The following is a 25,456-nucleotide window of genomic DNA, read 5'->3' as shown; positions in this document are numbered from 1 at the left end:
ATGATTGGAATGAGTGGAGTGAGTATTGAGAAGTTCTAAGCGGTATGGACTAAAGGTGGGGCGTCTCATTGAAAGGGGGTTCTAATCTATGATCCATTTTGTGAATTTATTTAACAAAAGAATTAAAACATTGATGAATTAAGATACCACAAAAAACTGTGATAATACAGTGCCTAAATGCGGAAAGTATAATGTCTGTTTTAGATTGCTGTATACACACTCTGAGATAAAATAGGAGTGTATACACTATTTTATGATTCTATGTTTCAGAGTGAAATAAATTAAAAAATAAAAAGATATTTTTGATACATAAAAAAATAGTATGTGATGATTTAATGTACAAAATACACATACAAGCGAATAGACAAAAATGGTTCTGGGGAAACAAGTGACCCTGTAAATATAATGTATTGTACCAAAGTATAGAGGGCTGTTCACACGTGGTATAGCGAAAATATTTCCTCTAGTCTTTCGGATGTTGTAAGGATTATAATCATACACACATTCTCCAAGGACTTTGCCCCCATATCCTGGCTGATTCAAGGAGAAATTAATAGTTACTCACCGTAGTGACTAACATACTCTTAGTCCATAGTCCCCTTTCCTCCATACTGCATGGGAGTCCCTCGCTAGGGACGGGAGACGGAACCTTTTTCACCAGAAAAAACCTTCTTCCCCTTTAAAATTAGAGGTGTGCGGCCCTTGGAGCATGCTTCGACAAGATTTAACTTCACCTAATGACACCAGTATTATTAGGGAGCAGGATGGTGGGATGTATGGAGGAAAGGGGACTATGGACTAAGAGTACGTTAGTCACTACGGTGGGTAACTATTAATTCCTTTTACGTCCCAACCCCTTTCCTCCATACTGCATGGGTGATTACAACTGAATGTAGCCCAATGGTGGAGAGGAGGTGCGCCTTAAGAAAACAGATTCCTTAGAACCGCCTGTTCGAAGGTCACGTCTGACTGAGAGCCGGCATAAAAACAGTAGTGCTTACAAAAAGCCAAAGGGGTGCCCCAGGTGGCCGCCCTCCTGAGGACTTGCCAAGGCACCTGCCCCTGGAATGCAATGGCCGTGTTCTTGGCTCTGACAGCGTGGGCATGCATGTTAGCTGGAAGCGGTTTATGCTGCACCTCATAGGCCTCCTTGATGACCAAAACCATCCCCTTTGCTATAGAGGCCTTGGATGCCTGATAACCAGGCCTTGACCCCCCCACAAAGGTGGCAAACAGAGCGTCCGACTTGCGGAAGTGCTTGGTCCTGTCCAGATAGAATATCACAGCGCGTCTGACATCCAGACAGTGCAATACCCTCTGCGCATCATCTTTAGGGTCAGCAAAAAACATAGGTAAGACTATCTCCTCGTTTAGATGAAAAGCAGAGGCTACCTTAGGTAGGAACGCAGGGTGTATTCTCAGGAGCACTGTATCCTTGTGAAAAGTAGTATAGGGTTCTGAAGCCACCAGTGCCTGGATCTCGCTTACTCTGCAAGCAGAGGTGAGGCCCACCAACAGAGCTGTTTTAATGGTGACCAGCCCGATGTCCGGACACCATTGCCTCGAATGGTTTGTGCGCCAAGACGCCCAACACTACATTGAGGTCCCACACAGGTGTGGTTTTTTGATGGGCGGGAAGAGCCTGGCGAGGCCCATCCAAATGTTGCTTAACCACAGGGTTGGAAGAGGAAAAGGCCTCTTCCTCCGAATTTCTGTAGGCCCTTATGGAGGCCAAATAGGTGCAATCCACCGGCACACCCGAGTCAGAAAGTTGTGCAGAGAAGGATAGCACATCATCCAGCGTGCACGTAAGGGGGTGGATCTCTTAGAGTCCTCCTAGTGACAGAAATAGTCAATTTACTCTTGTACTGGCTCCTAGTAGCCTTGCTCCTAGCGCCCTAAATGATTTCGAGGCTAGCCTGTGATAGACCCAGGTGTTTCAGCGTGACCTGCTCAGATACCACACTGCAAGGGATAATTTCTGTGGAGCAGGGTGGATGACCCTGCCCCCCTGCTGCGCCAGATGATGAGCTGGGCCCATCGGCAGGTGAATGGGAGACCTGTTCGTGAGGCTGAGAAGTTCTGAGAATCACGGTCTCGCCAGCCACCACGTAGCTATCAGAATGATGCTGAGGTGACAATATTCCTTTATCTTGCAGATCAGGGGTGTGGGAGTGAAGGCATATGCTGTCATGCCGTTCCACTGTATCTGTAATGCGTCGCCCAGGGAGCCGGTGCCCTGCCCCTGCCAGGATGCGAACTGCTGGCACTTCCTATCCCAGGAGGATGCCCCCATGTGCTGAAGATCTCCAGCAGCACCCGATCGTTCAGTTTCCACTCATAATTGTCAGCTCCCAGTCTGCTGAGCCTGTCTGCCTCCAGTTGGATTCGCCCATTGCCACATGCTGATCGCTAGGCTGCACAGTGGAGGGGACCTGGTACCCCCCCCCCCCACCTGTTGACATAGTACATGCTTGTGGAGTTGTCGGTCTGGATGAGGACGACCTTGCCCCCAATGAGCGGAAGGAAAGCTTTGAACGCTAGCCAGATGGCTTTCAGCTCCAGCCAGTTGATATGAGACTCCTGCAGGGACCAGACACTGTGGTTGTCCAGAGTGGACCCCAAGCCTTCCAGGGAAGAATCCATGGTGATGGTGACCTGCGGCGTCGGCTGCAGAAGGGCCTGCCCATCCGCTGGCTGGAGTACCTGGACCATAATGCGTGGTCCGGGAGGAGAGGAGGAATGCTGATGAGCTCCGCGTATGAGCCCCGCTCCCGATTCCATGAGTCTGCCGAAGTGCAGCTGTAATCTCCTCATACTGAGTCTCGTGTGGGGTACAGCCAGCAGGACCGCTGCCACGAGACCTAATAAATGCTGGTACCACCAAGCTGATGTCACTTCTCGGGTGAGGCAGCGAGTAGTGGCTTCTTGATGGCTGTGATCTTGTCTTCCGAACTTGTGTCCCAGATGAGGCCCAGGAACGTCAGTCTCTGCATAGGCTGCAACGGAGACTTCCTGAGGTTGATCGAAAACCCCTGGCCTTGGAGTGTAATTATAAGGGCGGAAGAAGTGCGGTGAATAGCCTCCGGATATCTTACCAGTAGTCCAGGTACAGGTAGACGTGGTGGCCCTGGTCCCTGAGGAAGGCTGCCACTGCATTCATAAGTCTGGTAAACACCCTGGGAGCAGAGAGCCCATGATCCTGAACTGCAAGGAGCGATGCGGCTGCCAAATCGGGACGTGTAGATGAGCGTCCTTCGGATCCAGGGAGAACATCCAGTTTCCCCTGCACAACAGCTCCGCAATGAGTCCTGGCGTAACCATGTTGAATTTTTGAAGACGGAGGGAGAGGTCGAGGGTGGAAAGGTCCAACACAACTCTCAGGCAAGCCTGGTTCTTCTTCTGTATGGCGAAAATCCTGGAGTAGAGGCCCAATCCTCGCTGGGAGGCTGGAACTTCCACTGCGACCAAATCTGTGCCAACAGAGTTGCGGTCCTAATCTGTGGGAGTGGAGGAGAGGAGGGAGGAGAGGAAAGGATCAGTAGGGGGTACCCTGTGGATACTACCGAGAGGTCAGAGAACCCCTGATGCCAAAACTGTGCATGAAGGATATGCCTGCCCCCCCACTAGAGACACGTGGACCCGAAGGTACACGTCATGCCTTCTTTCCCTCTGAGGCTGTTGCGGAAGAGGGGGACTGATTAAAAAAGCCCTTAGCCCCCCACCCCCTTTTTGTTGTTTATGCCTGTGTTGACTCGTCGGTCAGGCTGCCTGGACCTCCATTCTTAGAAGCCATGGAACCCTCCGAACTTCCGGCCCTTGCCGGAGCGCTAATGTGACTGGGTGTACATCTTGGTCATGGCCTTCGTAAAGATGAAGACTTTGCAGTTTGCGAACAGGTTTTTCTTTTCATCCTGCTCCTCATCAGTAGTGGAGTGAAAGAGGTCGCCACCCTCGAATGGAAGGTCCAATATGTATTCCTGGATGTCTGGGTTGAATTTAGTAGCCCAAAGCCAGGCCGTCCTTCTCATGTCCATGGCGATGCATATGGCCCGGCCAGAGGTGTCGATGCAGGCCACGGTGGACTCCATGATGTCTTGCGCCACCATTTTAGCTTCTGCCAGTCCCGCCTTGAAGCCTGACTGGATCTGCACCAGAAGTTCTGGAAGGAAGTCGGCTATTTCCCGCCAAAGCTTCTGGTTAACTGCTGCCAGCATGGCATCCTCGTTGGCTTGACAAAGATGCACCGAAGCGTTGGAAAAAAGCTTCTTCCCGTACGCCTCCAAGATCTTCTCCTCCTTGCTTAGCAGCACCGAGGACGAGGTGGGCGAGGACGACTGAGGGTTTAAGTAGAGTGACGCCGCAGCAATCACTGAAGAGCGTGGTTGAGGGTGGGCCGACAGCAAGAGTGTACCCCCCTATATTTGGCGTCCAGGTGTCGATTGACAGGCTGGACTGAGTGGGGTTTGAGCCACCCCTTCATGGCCAAGGCGACTACGTCCTCCTTCATCGGAATCCCTGATCTAGCCGTGGGGCGTAGAGTGAGGACTTCGGCAAGTACTCCTGCCTCTGGTTGTTAGTCGCTCGTGGAAGGCCTTGGTTGACAATGGCATGTCAGGATTTTCTTCCTCGTCTGTGTCAACCTGTGCATCTGGACGGTCTGGCGCGGGTAGAGTGGTGCTGGGCACCATGGGCTCAGGTGTGGAGACAGGAGCCGGAGGCTGCAGCGGAGGCTGGTATGCAACCACCTGAACTGTGGGAGGTAGGGGAGCCGGAATCGAAGGAGCAGGCGTGGGCAGCAGGGGCTGCACTGTGGCCTCCGGCGCTGGAGCCATAGGAGGAATAACTATGGGCGCAGGCGGCAGGGCCGGAGGGAGCATGTCCCAGATAACATCCCTGAAGATGGCCCCCATCTGAGGAGATCTCATGAGTGTGAGGAACATTTCAAAGAAACTGTCCTCGCAGGCCGGTGTGGTGGCAGGTGATATTGACGGGATAGCAAGCAGCTGCTGGGGCCGGTGCGTATTCCGTCTAGTTGGTTGAAAAGGGCATCTGCCCTGGGCTGCTGATGGATAAGCTGTAGGCCATGTACCTGGTTGACACAAGTCCCACCTTGTAACTCGTTCTCCCAGCTGCTCCGTTCCTCGGGGCGGTATCAGACGAGCAGACATCTCGTTTGACACGTCAGCCAACTTGTCGAGCTGCATTCCACGTGCCTAAGTCGTGGTGCTTGGCCCAATGGGCCCGGCCTCCTCCAGGTTTAACATGGGACTTACCCTGCCCCTCGGGCCGAGACCTGGTAGGCGGGTCGCCCTCGGCAGAGTCGCCGGTAGTGCTGCGTGCAAGTGCCCCCTCGGCCATGTTGCTGGTACAAGAGTGTAGCCCCTCGGGTGTACACCTGGTAAAAGAACCTTGCGGTCTCACAGCACTGTCTCCGAAAGGATCTACGGACCCCTTAGCCTGGTGGTTGGTAGCTGAACTAGCCTTGGTACCCCTGCTGGTCTGAGAACCTGAGATTCCACCCACTCGGGCGTTTCCTTAGGAAGGAGTCACCATTGTGGGGTGCACTGAAAAAGAGCAGCCCTCCCGCTCGGGCCTTGACTGATGTCTGACAAAGTCTTTGAAGTCCTCTGGAGGCGACTTCTCGAAGAGCTCCCTCCACCTAGCAAGTCTGTTCTTCAGAGCAAGCGAAGAAAGGGTGTTGCATGCAGTACAACCCTCCCATCCGTGGTCAGGGCCAAGGCAGCGGAGGCAAAGAGCATGGGGATCGGATGTAAGGAAGAGCCCCACGCAGGCTGGACACCTGCTGAAGCCTGCTGAAGTCGACATGCCCCGGGGAGGAGCATGGCGCTAGAGGACCGAGTACCTGATAGATAAAAGAAGACAAAAAGACAGAAGAAAGTATCCGGCGAAGATCGCATGGCATTACATGGCCAAGGCCAAAGCCAAACCCAGAAGCGCTGGTGAAATCGTCCCGATCCCGTCGACACGGAAAAGAGGACTGGCGCCAGTGGGCGGAGTCAGGGGAGTGCATGCTCCCAGGGCGCGTCTCAGCGTGCCTCTAAATTTAAAGGGGAAGAAGGTTCTGTCTCCTGTCCCTAGCGAGGGGCGCCCATGCAGTATGGAGGAAAAGGGACGCGACGTAAGAGTATAAACAATTTACTTCGCCCTATTCTGTTGATCTTAATATCCGATATCGCGAAGGATTGCCTTCTCGAAAGAGTGTAAAAACCTTGGCCTGTTATGATTTGTATTAAATACATAGCGATGCAGACAATTCTCCCTCTCAGAGAGGGTGGTCTGCTGACCAGACACCACCTCTCCACTCCATGCCAAAAGCATAGTGTACACACCTGTGCCCCGCTGAATCAATAGCTTGATCTGCAGCGCCTGCTCCCCTGTGGCAACCTTTTGGTCTCGCATACGGATGTAGTTTGCTACTCTTGGTAAGCTTTCGCAGTGCAATCACTGTGGGCAACTGATTGGATGTGGCTGCCAGGAAGATGCTAGTGCAAATTGTAGTTGGAGAAGCTGGCAGCTGGTTGATACAGAGTTTTTGGGACCATTTTACGTGTGATAAAGTGTATCAGTTTTTCAAGCTATGTGCCTATGAATCGTCCATTTTGGAATTTCTTTCCAATAGCATCATTTTGTTTTCAAACTGGGTTTCACTTAGTTGCCCCAACGAGGACAATTACTTCACAATTCTTTTTTTTTTAATCTTTATTTTCAGTTAATATATTATATACACAATATACCGTATCATACAAACTATAAAACATAATAACCAAAAATCAACAATCATGAAACTATGTACACCCCCACACCTAAACAAGTGACATCAACCAAAAAGTGAAAGGAATTTTCACCAGATTCTGTCAAACAAACCACTCTTCCCCTCTATCCGGTACAGTAACCTTTCCAGCCAAGTCTTTCATTTCACTCACAATGTTTGAGCATGCGTCTGCTTCTTTCCAATCGTAGGGCCACTTGTGTGATTTTTGTTGCTCATTAAATGTTTGACCACCATCTGATGAATACGTCTCTATGCATCTACAATCTCAGCATATTTTAATTTAGTAAATAAAAGGCATCAACATTTGGATTTTGTTTGATTTTAAAACCAGACTAACAAGCCGCCAATTGCCTTATATGCACAGCTTCAGAAAGACAAAATGTGCAGTTTAAGCTTTTTCTAATTAGCAGTGTTAACCTGTGACTCTCCAATAATGTTCCAAATACTTTTATTATTAATATGAGCTGTATATTCAGCATAGTGTATGCTGCACCGTGTCACAATATATGGACACCTTACCATTCGGTTTCCTTGTACAGTCCTGGTGTTACCCAAGGCTGCTTGCTGTTGTCTGCCTGACTTACTCTTTCCAGGGTCCTTGCACGTAGTCGCCTGCCTACCACTGACTTGGGAAAGACTGCTCAGTCAAGACACAGGGTCAGGCGACCAGACTACAATGTACTACAGCAAGCACACTATGCATTGGAATCCTGGTGGGTGGTAGTTTCAGATGGTGTTGCTGCTGTCTAGGAGCCTCACTTCTGGGCCCTAGCCCATAGCACTGCAATCTGGTCAACAGTGAACTGGCCAAGCATTTATTTAACCAGGGAACACTGCCATTCAAAAATCAGAATATTTAGGGGCTTTGCACGTTGGTAGAAATGCAAGCTGGTGATGACTGACAGGAATTGCCCATGTTTTTGGCCCGTCTCCTTCAAGTCCTGCCCCGATTCACTGCAATTTTTGAAGCTGTGATTAAGCGGCCCTGAAATGGTAAAATGACCAGTATTCCCTCCAAAATCCATCGATGCTGGGTGATGGGGGAGCCTGCATGTGTTGCTTGACCAGGTTTGATAGAATTGTACATGAAGCACACTTACCCATTATCTCATCTCAACATCACTCTCTGAAACGATGCAGAACATCCAAAGGGTGACTTCCATACCCAACTCCACCCTCAAGCAATGTGCATGAGGGTTAATTCTTGGAAACCAAATTGAACGTGCTGCTGGGGGATCTCATACTAATCAAAACATTGCAAGTATGCAAAATATTTTATCCTACATTTTCTTACAGTTGATTAATAAGGTAAAACAAATGATGCATAAATGAAGAAATGGGCAGAACGGCCACCAGGGGGCGCGCGGATGAGTCGCCTCTCCGTGTGAGCGCTCTACACAGGGTCCGGAAAGTGGCAGTGAGCCCCCACTTCGAGACCCCCCCCAGAGCTGATTTTTGACCAAGAGACGTGGGAAGGTGTCCCCCCCACCTGAGAGAAAACCCGGAGAAAATCGGAAGTGGCATCGTGGTGAAATTAACGCCGGCGCTTTGAGGCCTTCGGCGCGGCGTGAGTTCCGCGGAACTCCCAACCCGGGCCTGCGTATACGCGGGAAGTGCCGCCCTCTGAGTTTGATCCGGCGCACTTCTCGGTCCTCCGCGTGGAACCGGCTGCGCACCTCTGTCAAGGGCGGTTGATACCCCCACCGCGACACGGTAGGCGGACCCCTCACCCCCCCTGCAAAGCTCAGGAGGCCCTGGTGGCTTGGTCCTTCACGTCCCCCGCGTTGGCGGGTGCTAACGTCGCTTCACGACCCGAATGCTGTTGGAGGCCTCCCTTTATGGACCCTAAAACCAGGCTAGCGAAATATACGTTTTCACCAATTGCCAGATCCCCAGGGCCCTCCTTGATTTCTATAATGTCGACTGCAGGATCCGAGGCCGCCGCGACCAAGGCGGATGTTGCTGATTTGCTTGCCGAAATGAGGGGCATGCGAGCAGATATTGGCAATAGGATAGACAAGATCACGCAGAGGATCGACAAAATGGACGATAGGCTCGAACAGGTTGAGCACAACCAAACATCTCTGAATGTGCTGGAAGCACAGATGGATCACCGAATCGCAGATATATCGGACAGAGAGAATGAACTGCGCCTTAAGGTCGATGACCTCGAGAACAGGGAGCGCCGGAACAATATCCGAATATTTGGTCTTCCTGAGAAAGAGGGCGAAACCGAACTGGACCTGAAGCAATCGTTACATGCCATCCTGAAGCTCCTATACAACGATGACTCAATTGACGCGCCTAAAATTGACCGCATCCATAGGGCCGGAGGTAGACCGGGGGCCCCGAGATCGGTCCTGGCCCGATTCCATAACTATGCGGACAGAGCGCGAATCTTGGACAAGGCCAGAAGCGCCCCACAGCTGTCCTTGGAGAACTCCGTCATTTCACTTTTTCAGGATTTGTCATCCCTCACGTTGGCGATGAGGAAAAAGTGCTCTCCGATCACGAAAATGTTGAAAGACAAGGGCGTCAGGTATCGCTGGGGGTATCCATTTTCCCTCACTTTCGAATGGGAAGGCTCGACAATGAGACTTGTCTCGGAGAAAGACATTGCTGACTGTACGTCGGATCTGCTGGGTGCGCCGGAGGGTGCTCCCTCTCATGAGGATCAAGGATCATCTGGTGGTGAATGGAAAGTCAAGGCTTCGCGGCGAAGAAGGATTCCAGGCTCTAGAAAATACAGAAAAATGAACACCTCCCAAGATATGGAACATTGACAGGGTGCCTGAGGTACTTTGACATACTATTTGGTTAGAGGTAAACTGGGAAAATTACTCCACCACGGAGGTTACGAACTCTCATGTGCGAGTCGACCTCCCTATATGTGACTGACTGTGAAAGGTCGCCTCCTCCAAGTGTGAGGTATTGTTAGCTCGATGTCTCGCAGATGTTAGAAATGTGATAAGGCATAATATCTCTGCTCCGCTAGCTCCTGGGGGAGGGTAAATGTCTCTGTTACTGAATTATTGTTATCGTTAAGTGCACACAAAAGTTGGGGGCTCACTGATATATATTATCCTATTATGATAGGACCGCCTGTTTTGCGGTCTTCACGGGTGGTCCGAGTTCGGCTGGGTGATGTCAACCTGGGCGAATCGGGCGCCGAATGTGTTGGGGACGGGGAGGGGGGTGGGGGAGGGGGTGGTTGGGGAACACACTTCTCACACTGATTTTGACACGACGTACACGCAGACACACCTTGCGCACACCGAGGCCCACGATATGCTCCAGACGAGTTGGTCGTCGGTCTCCATGGGATTCTCTGGGAACCAATCCCTTCACGACGACCCATGCAGAGCGATGGCCGACAGGAAATGTGCCGTGGCACAGAGGGAATGGCCGCCCACGATCAACAATTACACTCAAGATGGCACTCACACCCCGTAGGGACACATTACGCATTTGCACACTCAACGTCAAAGGCTTGAACTCTCCCACAAAACGGTCGATGGTGGCCAGGGAATTTAGAAGGTCGAATGTAGACATCTTGTTCCTTCAAGAAACGAGATATCGGAAGGGAGAGGAGAAAGCCATCCCATCACGTGATATTGGGCTCACCTACTGGAGCTCGGGTATACTCAAAAAGGCAGGGGTGGGAATTCTGGTTCGTAAATGCCTCCGAATGACAACCCTTGACATATGGACGGACAATGAGGGGAGGGCGATCACGGTTGTGGGCAATATAGGGGGCACGACGATTACTCTGGCCACACTCTATGCACCCAATCAAGGGCAAAATCGCTTTCTCCATAGAATCTCTGAAAAAGTCTTCAATATGGCTAAGGGATACACGGTCCTGGGCGGAGACTTTAACATATGGATGGATAGCTCTATTGACAGACAGACCAGGGCTGATGCTTTAGACCCTCCCAACACTCGAACTGAGGCTGAAATTAAGTCTACCCTTGATCTTTATGGCCTTGTAGACAGCTGGCGACATCTACACCCGTCGGAAAAAGGCTTTACCTTTCACTCCCTCCCCCACGACACACTCACACGCATCGATTATATCTTTCTCTCTAACGATCTTCTACGTGTACTGCAAGCTGCCACTATATACCCCTCCGCTTGGTCAGACCACGACATGGTCACAGTTGACATATCCTGGGGTGAGCTGTCGCCGCGCAACACCAAATGGAGGTGTAATGACTCCCTCTGGGCCGACCCGGTCTTTAGAGAGACCTTTGAGATAGAGATTGAGCAATTCTTTCCGACTAATGATACTGGGGAAGTAGGGAAGGTAGCTGTATGGGAAGCAGCCAAGGCTACTTGGAGGGGTATCCTTATAGGGGAGGGGGCCCGAAAGAAAAGAGAACGTACAATATTAGAAAGGGGCATCAGGGAGAAGCTTGCTGTGGCACAGAATCTGGCGCAGACCACCCCGGCTGATAGACCAAAGTACTTAGCTGAAACTAAGCAACTTAGAGAAGAATTGAGGATTCTTATTGCTGGCAAAACGGCCCAGACCTTGCAATACCTTAAACAGAAATACTATGAGAAGGGGGACAAGGCAGATGCTCTCTTGGCGGCCCGCCTCCGTGCGCAGAGAGCGGAGAGATGGGTCGACCAAATTGAGAGGAATGATGGCACCCTGATAGATACAACGGTCACATCCCCGAAGGACATACAGGAGGCATTTGCCTACTTCTATGAGGACCTATATATGTGTGACCCCCCTCCCCCTGTAGGGAGCGTGGATGCATATCTTGTGGGGGCGCGTCTCCCCGCCCTCACGGGCGCGGAGGCCGAATCTCTAGACGCTCCGGTCACTGGGGAAGAGGTGGAAAGTGCCATCAAGAGGCTGAAAATAGGGAAGGCCCCGGGGGAAGATGGATTTACACCGGGCTTCTATAAAGCATTCTCCACCCTCCTTGCACCCTTCCTAGCATCCTTGTTTAATCACATTCTTGACACTGGGCAGGCCCCTCCGTCCTTTTCTCGGGCCCTATTGGCTGTAATTCCCAAGGAAGGCCGAGACCCTAAACACTGTAGCTCTTATCGGCCCATCTCACTTCTTAACATCGACGCCAAGGTGTATGCTAGGGTCATCGCGGCTCGGCTCGAAACATATCTCCCTAGACTGGTGCACTCTGACCAGGTTGGCTTTGTTCTAGGCAGGCAGGGCGCAGATACCATGCGAAAAACACTCCACTTATTATACGAGGCACAGGGAATGGAGGGGGACCCATCGCTCTTATCACTTGATGCTGAGAAAGCTTTTGATAGGGTGTCCTGGGACTTTCTAGAAAGAGTATTGGTCTCATATGGGTTGGGATCCAGACTCTGCTGTGCCATTAGAGCATTGTATGCCTCCCCTACGACATCGGTGGCGGTGAATGGGGGATACTCACGTTGGTTCCCCCTTGAAAGAGGTACGAGACAAGGCTGTCCATTGTCGGCGATATTGTTCGTCATGTCCCTTGAACCGCTGGCGCAGAAACTAAGAAATGACGGTAGAGTCAAGGGCATCACGGTGGGAGAAAGAGTACAAACTGGGGCTATATGCGGATGACATCTTGCTTCATTTGACCGACCCCTTGGCCTCAATCCCAGCTGCGCTTGAAATAATTGAGGAATACGGCGCGCTGGCCGGCCTAAAAATCAATACGGAGAAATCAGTCCTCCTCCCGATTGATAAGAGTAGAGATTCTGAGATCGCACGCTTTGCCCCGTTGGGAGTCCAAGTCAGCCTCACCACCCTCCGTTACTTGGGCGTTAATGTTACCCGTGACTTCGATTCCCTATATGGTGCTAACTTCCCCCCACTGCTACTTGCCTTACAGAAAGATAGCCAACGGTGGTCTAAACTCACAATCTCCTGGATGGGTCGTTTAAATGCCATAAAGATGGTCTTTCTCCCCAAGATATTATATTTGTTCCAGATGCTCCCCGTTAGGCTGCCCCCGGAATATTTCGTAGATGTGCGAAAAATGTTTTTGTCCTTCTTGTGGCAGGGCCAAAGACCCAGAATCCCAAGACCCTTACTCCAGCTCCGCAAAGACAACGCGGGAGTAGGCCTCCCGGACATGGAAACATACTACAGGGCGGCGCAACTTAGAGTCCTTGTCCCACACTTTAGGCAACGCTCGGAACCCCAGTGGATAGCCTTAGATAATTACCACCTTCGTCCCTTTATTGTGCCTGAATGGTTATGGGTCCCCAGATCCCAGTTACGTGAAAGTGTTAGATCTCACCCTATCCTAGGTACATTATGGGCTATTTGGAGACCAGGCAAGAAAATGGTTGGAGTCACGACGTGGCCATCCCCCCTGGGTCACCTTTGGTCTCCAGGGATCCGTGACGCCATACCGGAACCGGGAAGCTACGAAACATGGTACCAGGCGGGGCTGGAAAGAGCAGGCCAATTATGGCGTGGGGGAACCTTCGTAACTATACAAGAGCTCCAGGAAGCGCTTGGCATAGGAGCACTCTCGGTCTTCCTCTATCTGAGACTCAAAGGGGTGATGACAAGGCCTGTATGGAAAGACCAGCTGCAGAGGGACCTTACCCCTTTTGAGGCGATCCTTGATCGATGTACAGGCTCCAGTGGTCTGATCAGTGCTATGTATTCGGCCATGATCGAGACTGATATCTCCCCTTCTTTGGTGCTCAAGGGCAGATGGGAGGCGGATATGGGCAGACAGATCTCCGAAAAGCTGTGGCTACACATCTGCAGACGCACTGCGAAGTCCTCAATATCCTGCCAATACAAATTGCATGCTATAAAACTTTTGTATAGATGGCAGTATGACCCGATCAGGCTCGCCAAAATGTACCAAGGTGTTAGTCCATACTGTTGGAGGGGTTGTGGGGAGCGGGCTGGCTACTGGCATATGTGGTGGGGGTGTACCATGGTCCAGACTTACTGGTCGGAGGTTCTTAGCTGGATCAGGGACCTGGATGATGAAGAGAGGGTGAAGCAACCAATGTTTGTCCTCTTCGGTCTGATCGAAACAGGAGACGACGTTGTAAAAGCGCCTAGGATGGTACAGGGCCTCCTGATGGCTGCGCGAGCTTGCCTCACCATGGTTTGGAAGCGGCCCAAGCTCCCTAGTAAAACCGAATGGCTTGGGGTGGCACAGAATCTCTACAGAATGGACTGCCTGACCGCCACGTTACGCGGAGATCGTACTAATGTTGAAAGTGCCTGGTCTGAGTTTAGAGCCAAGCATGCCCCGTAAAGACAAAGTGTGCAATACATTGTTGTGATTTGTGCCAATAATAGTAACAAATGAAGATTCTTGTTGTGGCGGCTCTCTGAGTTGCGTTATGTGTAATGGTCGGTCATCATACTCATATTCGAAGTTTTCTGGTGTTGTCTCGCTGTGCAAGGAGGTTTCCCAACCATTTATTTGGAGATATTAGAGAAGGGGGGGAGGGGGGAGGGGGAGGGGTGCGACTGGGCGTTGTTGTTCTTGTTCACTATACTGTTCACTTTTCAGGAAATACTGTACAGGATTTATGTTGATGATACTTCTCTCTTGTGCTCTTTCTACTTATACACTGAAATTTCTTCATCTCAATGTAAGTGAATGTTCAACTTGTATAAACTCAATAAACTTTGAATTTAAAAAAAAAAAAATAAATGAAGAAATGGTAGGCAATTATATTTTGCTGGCTGAGTCATCCTAATAATATGATCTATAGCATTCCACATGGAGAGTCTATGCTTTCATTATAAGACCTTTGAAGAGACAGCAACTAGCATGAGCTCAGAATTTAGGAAAAGACTATTGGAATGGTTATCAGTCATGCTTGGAACAAGTCGGTTGACTCCACAGATGGCACTTTAGAAGTAAGGAACAAGTTACTTACCTGTAACTGTTGTTCTCCAGCATGGGTCTGGCATGGATTCACATGCTCATGAATATTCCCCGTCGTCAGGCCGGGAATCCTCGGTAAAGAAAAAATCAGTATCAGTTTCGTTTCTGATCTGTCTTTCTCAGTAGTAACCAATCACTGGTCTCTGGGTCATACTGACCCAGCCAATGACTGCCCTCTCCCTAAGCCCCGCCCCCTGGCAGCCATCCTAAGATTTGGTAGCACGTGAAGTGGCAGTATGACCAAGTGAAGAGCCGCAGAGGGGTAGACGGGAGGGTTCGCATGTGAATCCATGCCAGACCCATGCTGGAGAACAACAGTTACAGGTAAGTAACTTGTTCCTTCTCCAGCATGGGGTCTGGCATGGATTCACATGCTCATGAATATAAGAATACATAGCAGTGTACACATGCACAACCACGGGAGGTGACAAAAGGCTCAATATCAAGCAATACAACAACTTAACATTAAGCAACTCTTACCTCCTCATCAGGCTCACCTTAGGCGAACAGGTTGTGCAGCACTGCCTGGCCGACTCTGGACTCCTCCCTGGAATCCCGGTCGACGCAGTAGAATCTCGTGAAGGTGTGCGTCGACCTCCACGTAGTAGCCCTGCAGATGTCAAGCAGGGGCACACCAGACAGGAACGCCGTAGTAGCAGCGATCGCTCTGGTCGAATGGGCCCTCGGACTGCCTGGCAACGGTCGGTTTGCCAACCGGTGACAGTGCATGATGCAGCCGGAGAGCCATCTTGAAATGGAAGTCTTCGAGAGAGCCTTCCCATGATTCACAGGTCCAAAGTTCACAAACAGCTGTGATGTCTTCCGAAAACACTTTGTGCGGTCCATGTAGAACTTCAGCGCTCTGGCTACATCCAGCGAGTGCAGAGTCCTCTCAGCCGGCGACGGGAAGAAAACTGGCAACACCAAGGGCTCGTTGAGGTGGAAGTCCGACGGCACCTTGGGCATGAAGGAGGGGTGCGTCCTCAGCACCACCCTCGAGTCGTGAAAGGTCAAGTATGGAGGCTTGCAAGACAGGGCCTGGATCTCTCCCGCTCGTCGTGCAGAGGTGATGGCCACGAGGAATGCTGTCTTCCACGACAGAAACTTCAACGGCACTGAATGCATAGGGTCGAATGGGGCCCCCATGAGCCTAGTCAGCACCACATTGAGCTCCCACGCCGGGGCAGGGGCCTTCACCGGCGGGAATTATCGGAACAGTCCTTTCATAAATTCCTTCACCAGTCGATGAGACCACAAGGATGCCCGTCCTGTAGTATCTGGTGTAACGTGAGACGGCAGCCAGATGTACCTTGATGGAAGCGTGAGATAGGCCAGTCTTGGCCAAGGACAATAGGTACGGCAATACTTGAGGGGCCGTAATCCGCAGAGGGTTAATCTTCTGTGCACGGCACCAGACAGAGAACCGCTTCCATTTGTGTCCGTAGCACTTGAGAGTTGAGGATGCCCTGGCCTTCGCGAGAACCTCTCTGCAGTCGGCCGGGATGTCGTATTCTCCAAACTTTAGTGCTGCAGGAGCCAGGCCTGCAAGTTCAGTGACTCTGGTTCGTGATGAAGAAAGGCGCCTCCTTCTCTGGAGAGAAGATCCGCGTCCGTCGGCAGCTTGACTGGTGTGGACGCTGACAAGTCCAGAAGGTCCGGGAACCAGATCTGCCTCGGCCACGCCGGTGCAACGAGGAACATCCTGCACCGGGACCTCTTGAGCTGGTTGACGAGCCGGAGTAGCAATGGCAACAGCGGGAATGCATAAAGGAACAGGCCGTCCCAGGGGAACGAGAAAGCATCGCCCATGCTCCTCGGTTGGGGAAACCTGCTGGCGAAGCTCCGGCACTTGGAGTTCGCCGCCGTCGCGAAGAGATCGATCTGGGGTTTGCCCCATCGTCGGAAGAGTCGGTCCACTTGATCCTGGCGCAGTTCCCACTCGTGGCACGAGCGTAGCTCTCTGCTGAGTGAGTCGGCGATGGTGTTTTTTATCCCTGCCAGAGGAAAGGGTACCAGAAACATCCCTTGGGCGACGGCCCAATGCCACAGATCCTGGGCTTCCTTGGATAGGGCAGGGAATCTGGTTCCGCCGTGCTTCCGAATGTAAAACATCGTGGTGGTGTTGTCGGTGAAGATCCTCACCACCTTGCCCTTGAGGGACGGAAGGAAGGACCTGAGGGCCCAGAACACTGCACAGAGCTCCAAGATGTTGATGTGGAGAGTCTTCTCCTCTGGGAGCTAAAGGCCTCTCACGTGGAGACCCCCGGTGTGCGTTCCCCAAACTTCCAGGGAGGCATCCGTCGTCACCGTCACCTGGTGGGCCGGGGCTAGGAAACCTTTTCCCACCGTCAGATGAGAGCGGACACCCCAGCATCGTATCGCCTGACGGAACGCTTCGTCATGCGGGATCCTGTTCTCGAAGCTGCCCGTCGTCTAGATCCAGTGGGCGTCGAGGAATTCTTTCAAGGGCCGCATCCGAAGTCTGCAGTGGCGCACCAGATAAATGCAGGAGGACATCATTCCGAGGAGGGACTTGATAGACCTCACTCATGCCACGTCTGTGGCCAGCAGACGTTGCACCTTTCCTAGGATGGTCCTTATCCTTTCCTCCGACGGTGAGGCCCGCAGCGCCACTGTGTCGAGCTGTGCTCCCAGAAACAGGGCGACTTGCGACGGGACCAGGTGGGATTTTGGAAAGTTGATGGAGAACCCCAGGTCCGTGAGCAGCTGGACGGTCTACGCAGTGTGTTCCACGGCGAGCTCCTTTGTCCTTGCCCGTATGAGCCAGTCGTCCAGGTAGGGGTAGACGTGGATCCCCTGCAGGCGCAGCCGCGCCGCCACCGGTGCTAGGCACTTGGTGAACACCCTGGGCGCCGATTTTAATCCGAACGGGAGGGCCTTGAACTGGTAGAGCCGCCCTTTGACCACGAACCTGAGGAACTTTCGGTGTCTCTTTAGAATGTATTTGTTTAGTCGTCGCAGGTCCAGGATGGGACGCCATCCTCCTGTCTTCTTCTTTACGAGGAAGTATCTTTAGTAAACTCCGGAGCCCCGAAGCCTCTTCGGGAAGAACTCGATGGCACCTTTCCTGAACATCGCCCTTACTTTCAACAGCAGTTGAGGGACGTGATTTTCCTTCCTGGCCACGGGAGGAATGCGGGGGCACCTCTTCTGGAACTCGAGGGCGTGCCTCAGGGCCAGGACATCCAGCACCCAACGGTCGGTGGAGATGGACGCCCACACTCCGACGAACTTCGTCAGCCAGCCTCCCACCGGGGTGCTTCGGCGGGGGCCCGACCCGACGGTCGGTTCAATCTTGCTTGGAGGCCGCTTTGCCTCCTTGACCACCTTGGCGACAACGGCGGGATCCACCTGACTTGCCGCGTCCCCTGTAGGCCTCCTGCAACGAAGATCTTGCAGCTTGACGGTACGTAGAGGAGCTGCTGCCGGCTCCCTTGGAGGCACCCCGTCTGCCTCCGGAGCGCCGAAAGGACGGTCGTCGCTGTTGGAGCACACCCAGTGCACGGGCCGTCTCCGTGTCTGTCTTGATCGCCTGAAGGGACTCATCAACCGCCTTGCCAAAAACATTGTTCCCATCGAAAGGCATGTCCAAAACCTTGGTTTGTACGTCCTGGCGGAAATCCGTCGCCTTGATCCATCCTCGTCGCCTCAGGCAAACGCTGTTGCCCAACTGACGGAAACCGGTGTTGGCGGTGTCTGTAGCCACCGTAATGGCGTGGTCCGAGGCAATTTCACCTTCCTGTAAGATTTCCAGGGCCTCAGCCCTCTTGGCGTCCGGAAGGAAGTCCAACAGAGGGGCGATCTTGAACCACAACTCCCTGTCGTAGCGGGCTACGATGGCCAGGGCGTTGGCCGCCTTGATGGTCGTCGCTGCAGATGAGATGACCCGTCGTCCCATCGCATCCAGCTTCCTACCCTCGCCGTCCGGCGGGGAGGTTGAAGTCGAGGCCGATGCCCCCCCTGCTTTCTTCTTGGCCGCCGCCGAAACGACCGAATCCAGGGTAGGTTGCACCCTAAGGCACAAGGGGGCAGCGTCGGGGACCCGGTACTTCTTCTCGTACCGGTCCCTCTTCGCAGGAGCCGTGGCAGGGTTCTTGAGGAGGGCGAGCCCCTCATCCCAGATGTCATCAAGAAGCGGTACGGCGAGGACCGTCTTCCTTTTAGCCTCGCGCCGTTGGTAAAGGAACCCTTCCTTCTTCTTTTCTTCGGGGCAGAGCTGGAAGAGCTCGGATGCCCTGGAAATCATAGCATGGAAGGATCCAATCTCGTCGGGCGGGGACGCCCGGGCAGGGGGCGATGGGGGACACGTCCCGTCGTCGTCGCCTCCGTCGTCATCCGTACCCGTCGTAGTCGTGTACATGCCTGTATCATCCCCGTGGGTAGTGGACCGGGGGGAAGGCAGAGAAGGCCGCAGAGGCGGGAGAGGAGGCCTAGGATGTGTCGTCCTCCTGTTAAGTGGTGGGCTCTCCGAAGGTCCTGGCTCTGGTTCCCCCGTCGGGTCTGGCTCAGGTACCTCGATCGGGGGAAGGGGCAACCTAGTCCTTATCTCCTATCTCCGAGCATAAGGACTGGATGGCTGACAAAATGGCCGCCGAGGTGTGCTGCGGCGCCGGAAACGACGGGAGCGAGGGCTCTTGAGGAGCCTCGTCTGCGACACCGTCGCCCTCGTCGGGATCCCTCCCGATGGGCTGGGCATCCTCCACGACTTGGATGAGCTCCTCTTCAGAGGTCGTGTCCGTATCCACGAGGGCCACCAGCCCCTCCCCCATCCTTTCCAATGAGGACTTCGTGGGGGTCTTCTTGATTGGCCTGAAAGACGACTCCCTCCGCGGTGGCAGGGAGACTCTGGTACCTGAGGGCGCCTCCACTGGTGTAGCCTCCACAGGCTGAGCCAGGGCCGTGGCGACATCCTCAATCGAGGTCCTAGCAGGGTGAATTAAGGCCACCGTCACCTTCTGTACGCCTGGGGCCTTCACCTTGGGGGGAGGGTCCGAGCCTCGCTCCCCCTTTGCCAGAATCTTCGAGATCGACCGGGGCCTCTCCAGAAGCTTTGCCGGGTTCTCGGACTTCCTCTTACCCGAGCCAGAGCGTTGGCTCGTGGTTGATGGCGCCGGGGAGGATGCGCCCTGCCTGGCAGCCAAGGAGCCTGACCGTTCGGCGCTCCCAATGCCCGCGGACTCGCGGTGCTTAGCCTTTTGTTGGGCCCCGTCGCCGGGGCACCTTCACAGGACTTAAAACCGCTCTGACTTCTTATTCTTCTTCTCGCCTGGCGGGCTCTTACCTTCCAGCCAGTTGGCGAGATGGAGGTGGCGATCCTTCATGGTCCGCTCCGACATGTTCCCCCAAAACGCGCAGTCCTTTTCCTTGTGCGTCTTGTCCTCATGGAGACAGTAGAGGCATAACGAATGCTCGTCCTCCTTGAAAACATTCTGAAGCTGGCATCCAGGGCAGGTCCTGAACAGCTTCCCGGGCGTCGAGCTCCCTTTCTCCTGGGCCATGTCCGGGTAGGCCTTCGAACTTCTCCAAAAGAATCCTCCAAAAGCATAACTCGACGAAATCTTCACCCTTGAGGGGCGTAGAAACTCCGAAACGGATCCCCGTTGATCGGATGTAGAAACGGTGGAGCTTGAGGCTCTATTTAACCGAAAAAATGAGAAAATCTCCTGAAAAAAGCGCAAAAATGCAGCAAAAGCTCGAGAGCTACAGCACGAGGACTCCCAACACTTGAAAGTGCAGTAAAAATCTGAGGATGGCTGCCAGGGGCGGGGCTTAGGGAGAGGGCAGTCATTGGCTGGGGGCAGTATGACCCAGAGACCAGTGATTGGTTACTACTGAGAAAGACAGATCAGAAACGAAACTGATACTGATTTTTTCTATATCGAGGATTCCCGGCCTGACGACAGGGAATATTCATGAGCATGTGAATCCATGCCAGACCCATGCTGGAGAAATTAAATTACCTTCCATTTTAGCTCCCATTTGGATTTGCCAAACTACCCATTCTAAAATACTTTATAAACATTGTCATTATGTCAGATCAGGGTTTGGCCAATTGCCGTAGTGGTAAAACCATCTTGGTGGTTCTGATAGAAAACCAAGAGAGATTAACACCTGACTGGGTAACCCCAAATGGTTTGTTACTTGAGGAAAATGTCAGATATAAACTGGGTCTCAAGAACACTAAGAATTAAAAAAAATTCCCACACATCAAGGATTCATCGGATGCAAGACCTAATTAACTAGAATACATTTTGCTAAATGTTTCCATGTTTCTGCTGTATCAAATGGTGAAATATGCCAATTACTCGCACATTTGAACATTTTAGTTGAGTTTGAAAGAGTAACTCTTAAAATAATCTATTCCTTACATTACACATAGCCCTTAAGGTGCTGCAAGATGGGTTTTTAAGGGAATATAAGAAATGCACAACCCGTTTAATAACAGGAAAGATAAGGACAATGGCACCATACTGCAAAAGCCCAGGAATAAGACACTGATACCATGAAACATCTGCAAAAAAAAAAAACTAAATTTGCGTAACAAGTTTAAATCCCAGTAGTGCCAACAAAGTCATTCGTCAATTTGTGGATGATAAACACACTAAGTTGGGGAACATTGCCTACTGTGTAAGCAGCAAGAAACAATTCCAATAAATGAAGCGATTTACTATGAAACAAACCTAGTTAATTCAGGTTATAGAATTTGCTGAATGGCCCATACATTTCAACAAGCATTGTTACACAGACCATGTTTCTGCAATTCCATCCACACTATTCTAGAACTATACATTTGGATATCTACCTGTTCCCTCTAGCAAATACAGGAAATGCATGTATCAACTGAGTTTAACCACACAACAGTAGATACTGCTTATCCTTGATCACTGGATACATATCTCACTAGGGCCATGCACATACCTGCCATTAGTGGTAGGGTATTAGATTGAGACCTTTTTGGTAAATATTCAGGAGACAACATTGGGGTCCTGCATCATAAAGAACACACACCAAGTCGCACTCTTCACAGACAGTGGTGTACATTGTACAAGGAACTTGTTATAAGAGCACCCAGGCACATAGTCGCAGCTTTTGCTAAAATGAGTGACCTCACCCTAAGTGTGAACTGCACGGCCATATAACTCAAAAACTGCATGGCTGAACTATGCTGGGAGACACTTGAACCAATATTTCTTAGATGAATGATTATGTGCCTCACCTTTTAATCTCCCGGCAGCGGTCTTCAATAACACAGGTCCATCCCGGATTAATTTCCGACGCGTCAAGTCTTGCTTGGCAAACATCTTGCCACCCTTCATTCTTTGGATGGATTTGCTGTCTGTTTTGCTGTAGATCTCATGGAGGCGCATCTTCTTCTCATAGTTATTTACTTTGCTGTTCACTGCAGTTATCACATCCTTAACTAGAACAAGTGACCGTGCCAAATCCTCATGCTCCACCTCATTTTCTAAAAATAAAAATTTAACATATATGTGCCCCTTTTATAAAACGGGAAGAAATAATTTTTAAACAATAAACATTGTTTACTGCAACATTTAGTAATTTTTCTTTCTTGAAGAAAAGTTTGTGTTGCACTCTATAAACTACCGGGGGAATATACTCACTCAGAAGGTAACACAATGTATTGATTCTGTTGCATTTCTACAATCTCATTTATTCTGTTTATGTTCGTCGCATACAGAAAACCTATTCAAGTACATGATTTAATTTAATCATCTAGAAAACATAATACTAGAAGTTGCATTACCTCAGAAAACAATTTGATTAAAGGTGTTTTTCGAATTATGATTGCTTAGAAGTCTGTTTTGAGAGACTATTTTAGCTTCTTGTGCATTATGCTCATGGGTCCCTGTCAGTAATGGTGGTGGCTTGTGAACCTTGACAAGTGAGCTGTCGTCTGGTGGAGCGTGGGAAAGGTGACTGGCTGTGCCTCACAGGGAAATAAAGCTACCCTATGTGGGACCATTATTACAAGGTGAATAACATAACTATTACACTTTTTAGAAGAGCTACTAGCTTGTGTGTGGGCAATTGTTTTATTTTCTATAACAAGAACTAAATACTAACTGGTAACTTCTGCTCCTTTTCTATCGAGGAAGTGCAAAATGGGCATAGCACCCTTTCCCCTCCATTTGTTATCTGCTGTGGTGTAATTTGTCATGTTTGTGTTGTGCACATGTAAGGCATCAATTGTGATAGTGGCATGTTAAGTTTTGGTTATGCAGTTTTATTGTCAAAATTATAAGCAGTGATTGGGGAAATCCTACCTGTACCTAGGCCTATGAAGGGTTTCCCTGCCTCAACAAAAACGAATGAACGTCTCTGTCAGGATGTTAAACAAATAAAGTGTCCTCCGTGCTGTGTCCGTGTTAGGCAAGATTGTATGCAGTACCCTTTGGGTGCACTACAACAACGCTGACCTCCTGGTAATAGGAACCCAACCTTTGGTACAAGTCTGTACTACAGAGGTTGGTAGCGTGTTGAGCAGCCATGCTTATCTCAAGAGGGGTCAATGTGAGCTTTACGGGAGTTACACAGAGATTCATAGTGACAAGTATTCAAATAAACTCTTACACACAAGGTCTCTTGATTAAACAATTATTAATTTATTTATCAGTCAGTTAGAATAAGCCTTCTTCAGAAGGGGCAATATAACAATAACACTCAAATACACTTCAAAAACACACACTCTTAAGATTTATAAATCAGTAAGTACCCATTTGGGATGGTCCACAGAAACTAACAACACCCTCAGGTGATAGTTAGGGTGCTGTGGACATTAATAAATCACTGTTGCATTTAGAATCAGTTTTAGGAATATGTCAAAGGAAAAAGATTATTAGAACAATACAAGAGATCACACAAATATTCTGAAGCAGGCAAGTACTTTTGGTAGCCCCCAATGCAAAGTTCGTTAATCCCTTCCTGGAAGGAAGACACAACACCTAAGCAGATGAGAGAAGAGTCATTCATGGAGCCAGGCCATCCAATGTTAAGTCAGCAAAAGTCAAGGTGAACTGAAGTACTTCTTGCAGGTAAGTAAAAGCCTTGCACAATGTTTAAGAAGTCTTTGTAGAATAAGAAGAAATTCAAAGTAGGGCCACAAGCTGATTATGCTTGTGAGGTAAAGAAGCTGTTGGCAACTCTACAGAGGCATCCGGGTCAAATCTCCAATGAGGACAAGCAAGGTGGCACAACAAGAGGTACGTTCTCTCAGACTTTACAGAACCTTTGAGTTGAAGAAAAGTGCAGCAGATGACTTCTGTTCCTGTGCAGCTCTGCAGATCCTGGTGTTCCTGGGCTTCAGTCATGGGGACAAGACGGAGGACTTCTGGGGACTCCTGCACTACAATGAGACGGTCACCGCTCGCAACCGGAAATCTTGACTCAAGGGGCACTTCGGTGTTTCAGCTCCTTGCGTCTACCGCAAATAGCAACACTGCGGTTCATGGCTGTCGAGATGGGCTTTCCTTGCATCTGGGGTCCCACACTCTGTTGAGGGGGCTCAGGCTCAATCAGTCCTGCTTCCAGGGAGTCTGGAGGATCTTCCTGGAGCTCTTGGCCAGCTTAAAAGCAACTCACACGATCTGGTGATCCTCTACCTGGTTGTTCGGTTCCATCAGCGACTGCAGTGGAATATCAACCAACTCCAAGAGACTATCCAGGTGGCTTACTTTGGAGTTGATTGGTCCCACCAACTCAAAGGGAGAAGTCATCTTCGCTGGTGCTTCTCTGTCAATACGAATTTGGAGTTTCAGCAAAGCAGCAGGGCTTCACCGGGAAAACCAACGGTCCAGGAGTTTCAGCAGGCGTCCTCTTCAAGTTCTTCTTCGGATTCCTTCGTTCAGTGGTCAACTCTGCCTTCCAAGCCAAAAACGCCTCGCCTTTTATGCAGGTTTCTCCTATTCATTCCAGCCTGTCAGTCACCCAGCAGGGTGGCTGTCCTTGCCGGACAGTCAGCCGGCCAATCACCTAAGAGTGCATTCCTGTCTCCTAGGAAATTAAGCACAGGGAGTTGTGTGGGAGCGAGGGGCCATCAGGCCCCTTGCGTCCTCTACTTCTCAGTACAATATTCGGACCAAGTGCCTCCAGTAGTGGGTTTGCCCCTTGCCCTTATGCAATGTTAACCTTGGTTGACTTTCGCCTAGATGGGACTACTGAGCAGGACACGGGGCATCCATTTTTTTGTACCCCCTTTCGACTCCATCTTGGTGACTAGGCCTCACTGCAATAGTACAAAAACGCTTCTCTTCCTTTTCCTCACAATAGCACGGCCAGGCGCGCAGGGCACAGGGCCCCCACCCTCGTCCTCACTCCGAATGGAAAACTCTGCGGGTCCATTCTCACGCTGAAGCCGGAGGTGCTTGCAACACATAATAAATGTAACACATCACTCTTCCTCTGAGATCACTATCCTGCATGTGAACCAGCATGAGCTAAGCACATAGCTCGTCCATCTCCACAAACGTGTCCTTGCGCCCACACCCTCGTCAGTGGAAACCTACGGCTAGCGTGACCCTGTGTCCCTGCAAGATATTCCTTTTATGTGCCAGACTACTGACCACGCCATGATGCCCACCCAGCAGATCCCCAACTAACATTAGACCCCTGCTGCAGCATATCGTTGCCTACCACTAACAAATGCCACATGCCAGAGATTCTTATGAGTAAAGACCTTAACTTCAACCAGTGTATTATAGTGGTCAAGACCAGTAACCTAAGGCTTGTATAA

At 50.9% G+C, this 25,456-nt stretch overlaps 1 protein-coding gene across 10 annotated transcripts in view; it reads right to left on the bottom strand.

Moving 5' to 3' along the window:
* The window catches only part of AKAP13 (A-kinase anchoring protein 13), a 1,883,770-nt gene that overhangs the window by 184,442 nt on the left and 1,673,872 nt on the right, over positions 1-25,456 (bottom strand). For all 10 annotated transcript variants that reach the window (XM_069624282.1, XM_069624281.1, XM_069624277.1 and 7 more), the window contains one exon: positions 21,923-22,171. In XM_069624282.1, coding sequence (XP_069480383.1) covers positions 21,923-22,171 — 249 coding nt within the window. The remainder of the gene's footprint in view (positions 1-21,922; positions 22,172-25,456) is intronic.

This window comes from Ambystoma mexicanum, chromosome 11, assembly GCF_040938575.1.
Source record: "Ambystoma mexicanum isolate Mex_15411 chromosome 11, UKY_AmexF1_1, whole genome shotgun sequence".
Taxonomy (NCBI): domain Eukaryota; kingdom Metazoa; phylum Chordata; class Amphibia; order Caudata; family Ambystomatidae; genus Ambystoma; species Ambystoma mexicanum.
The sequence above is the reverse complement of the archived record's forward strand: the minus strand, read 5'-3'. Positions and strand labels throughout refer to the sequence as shown.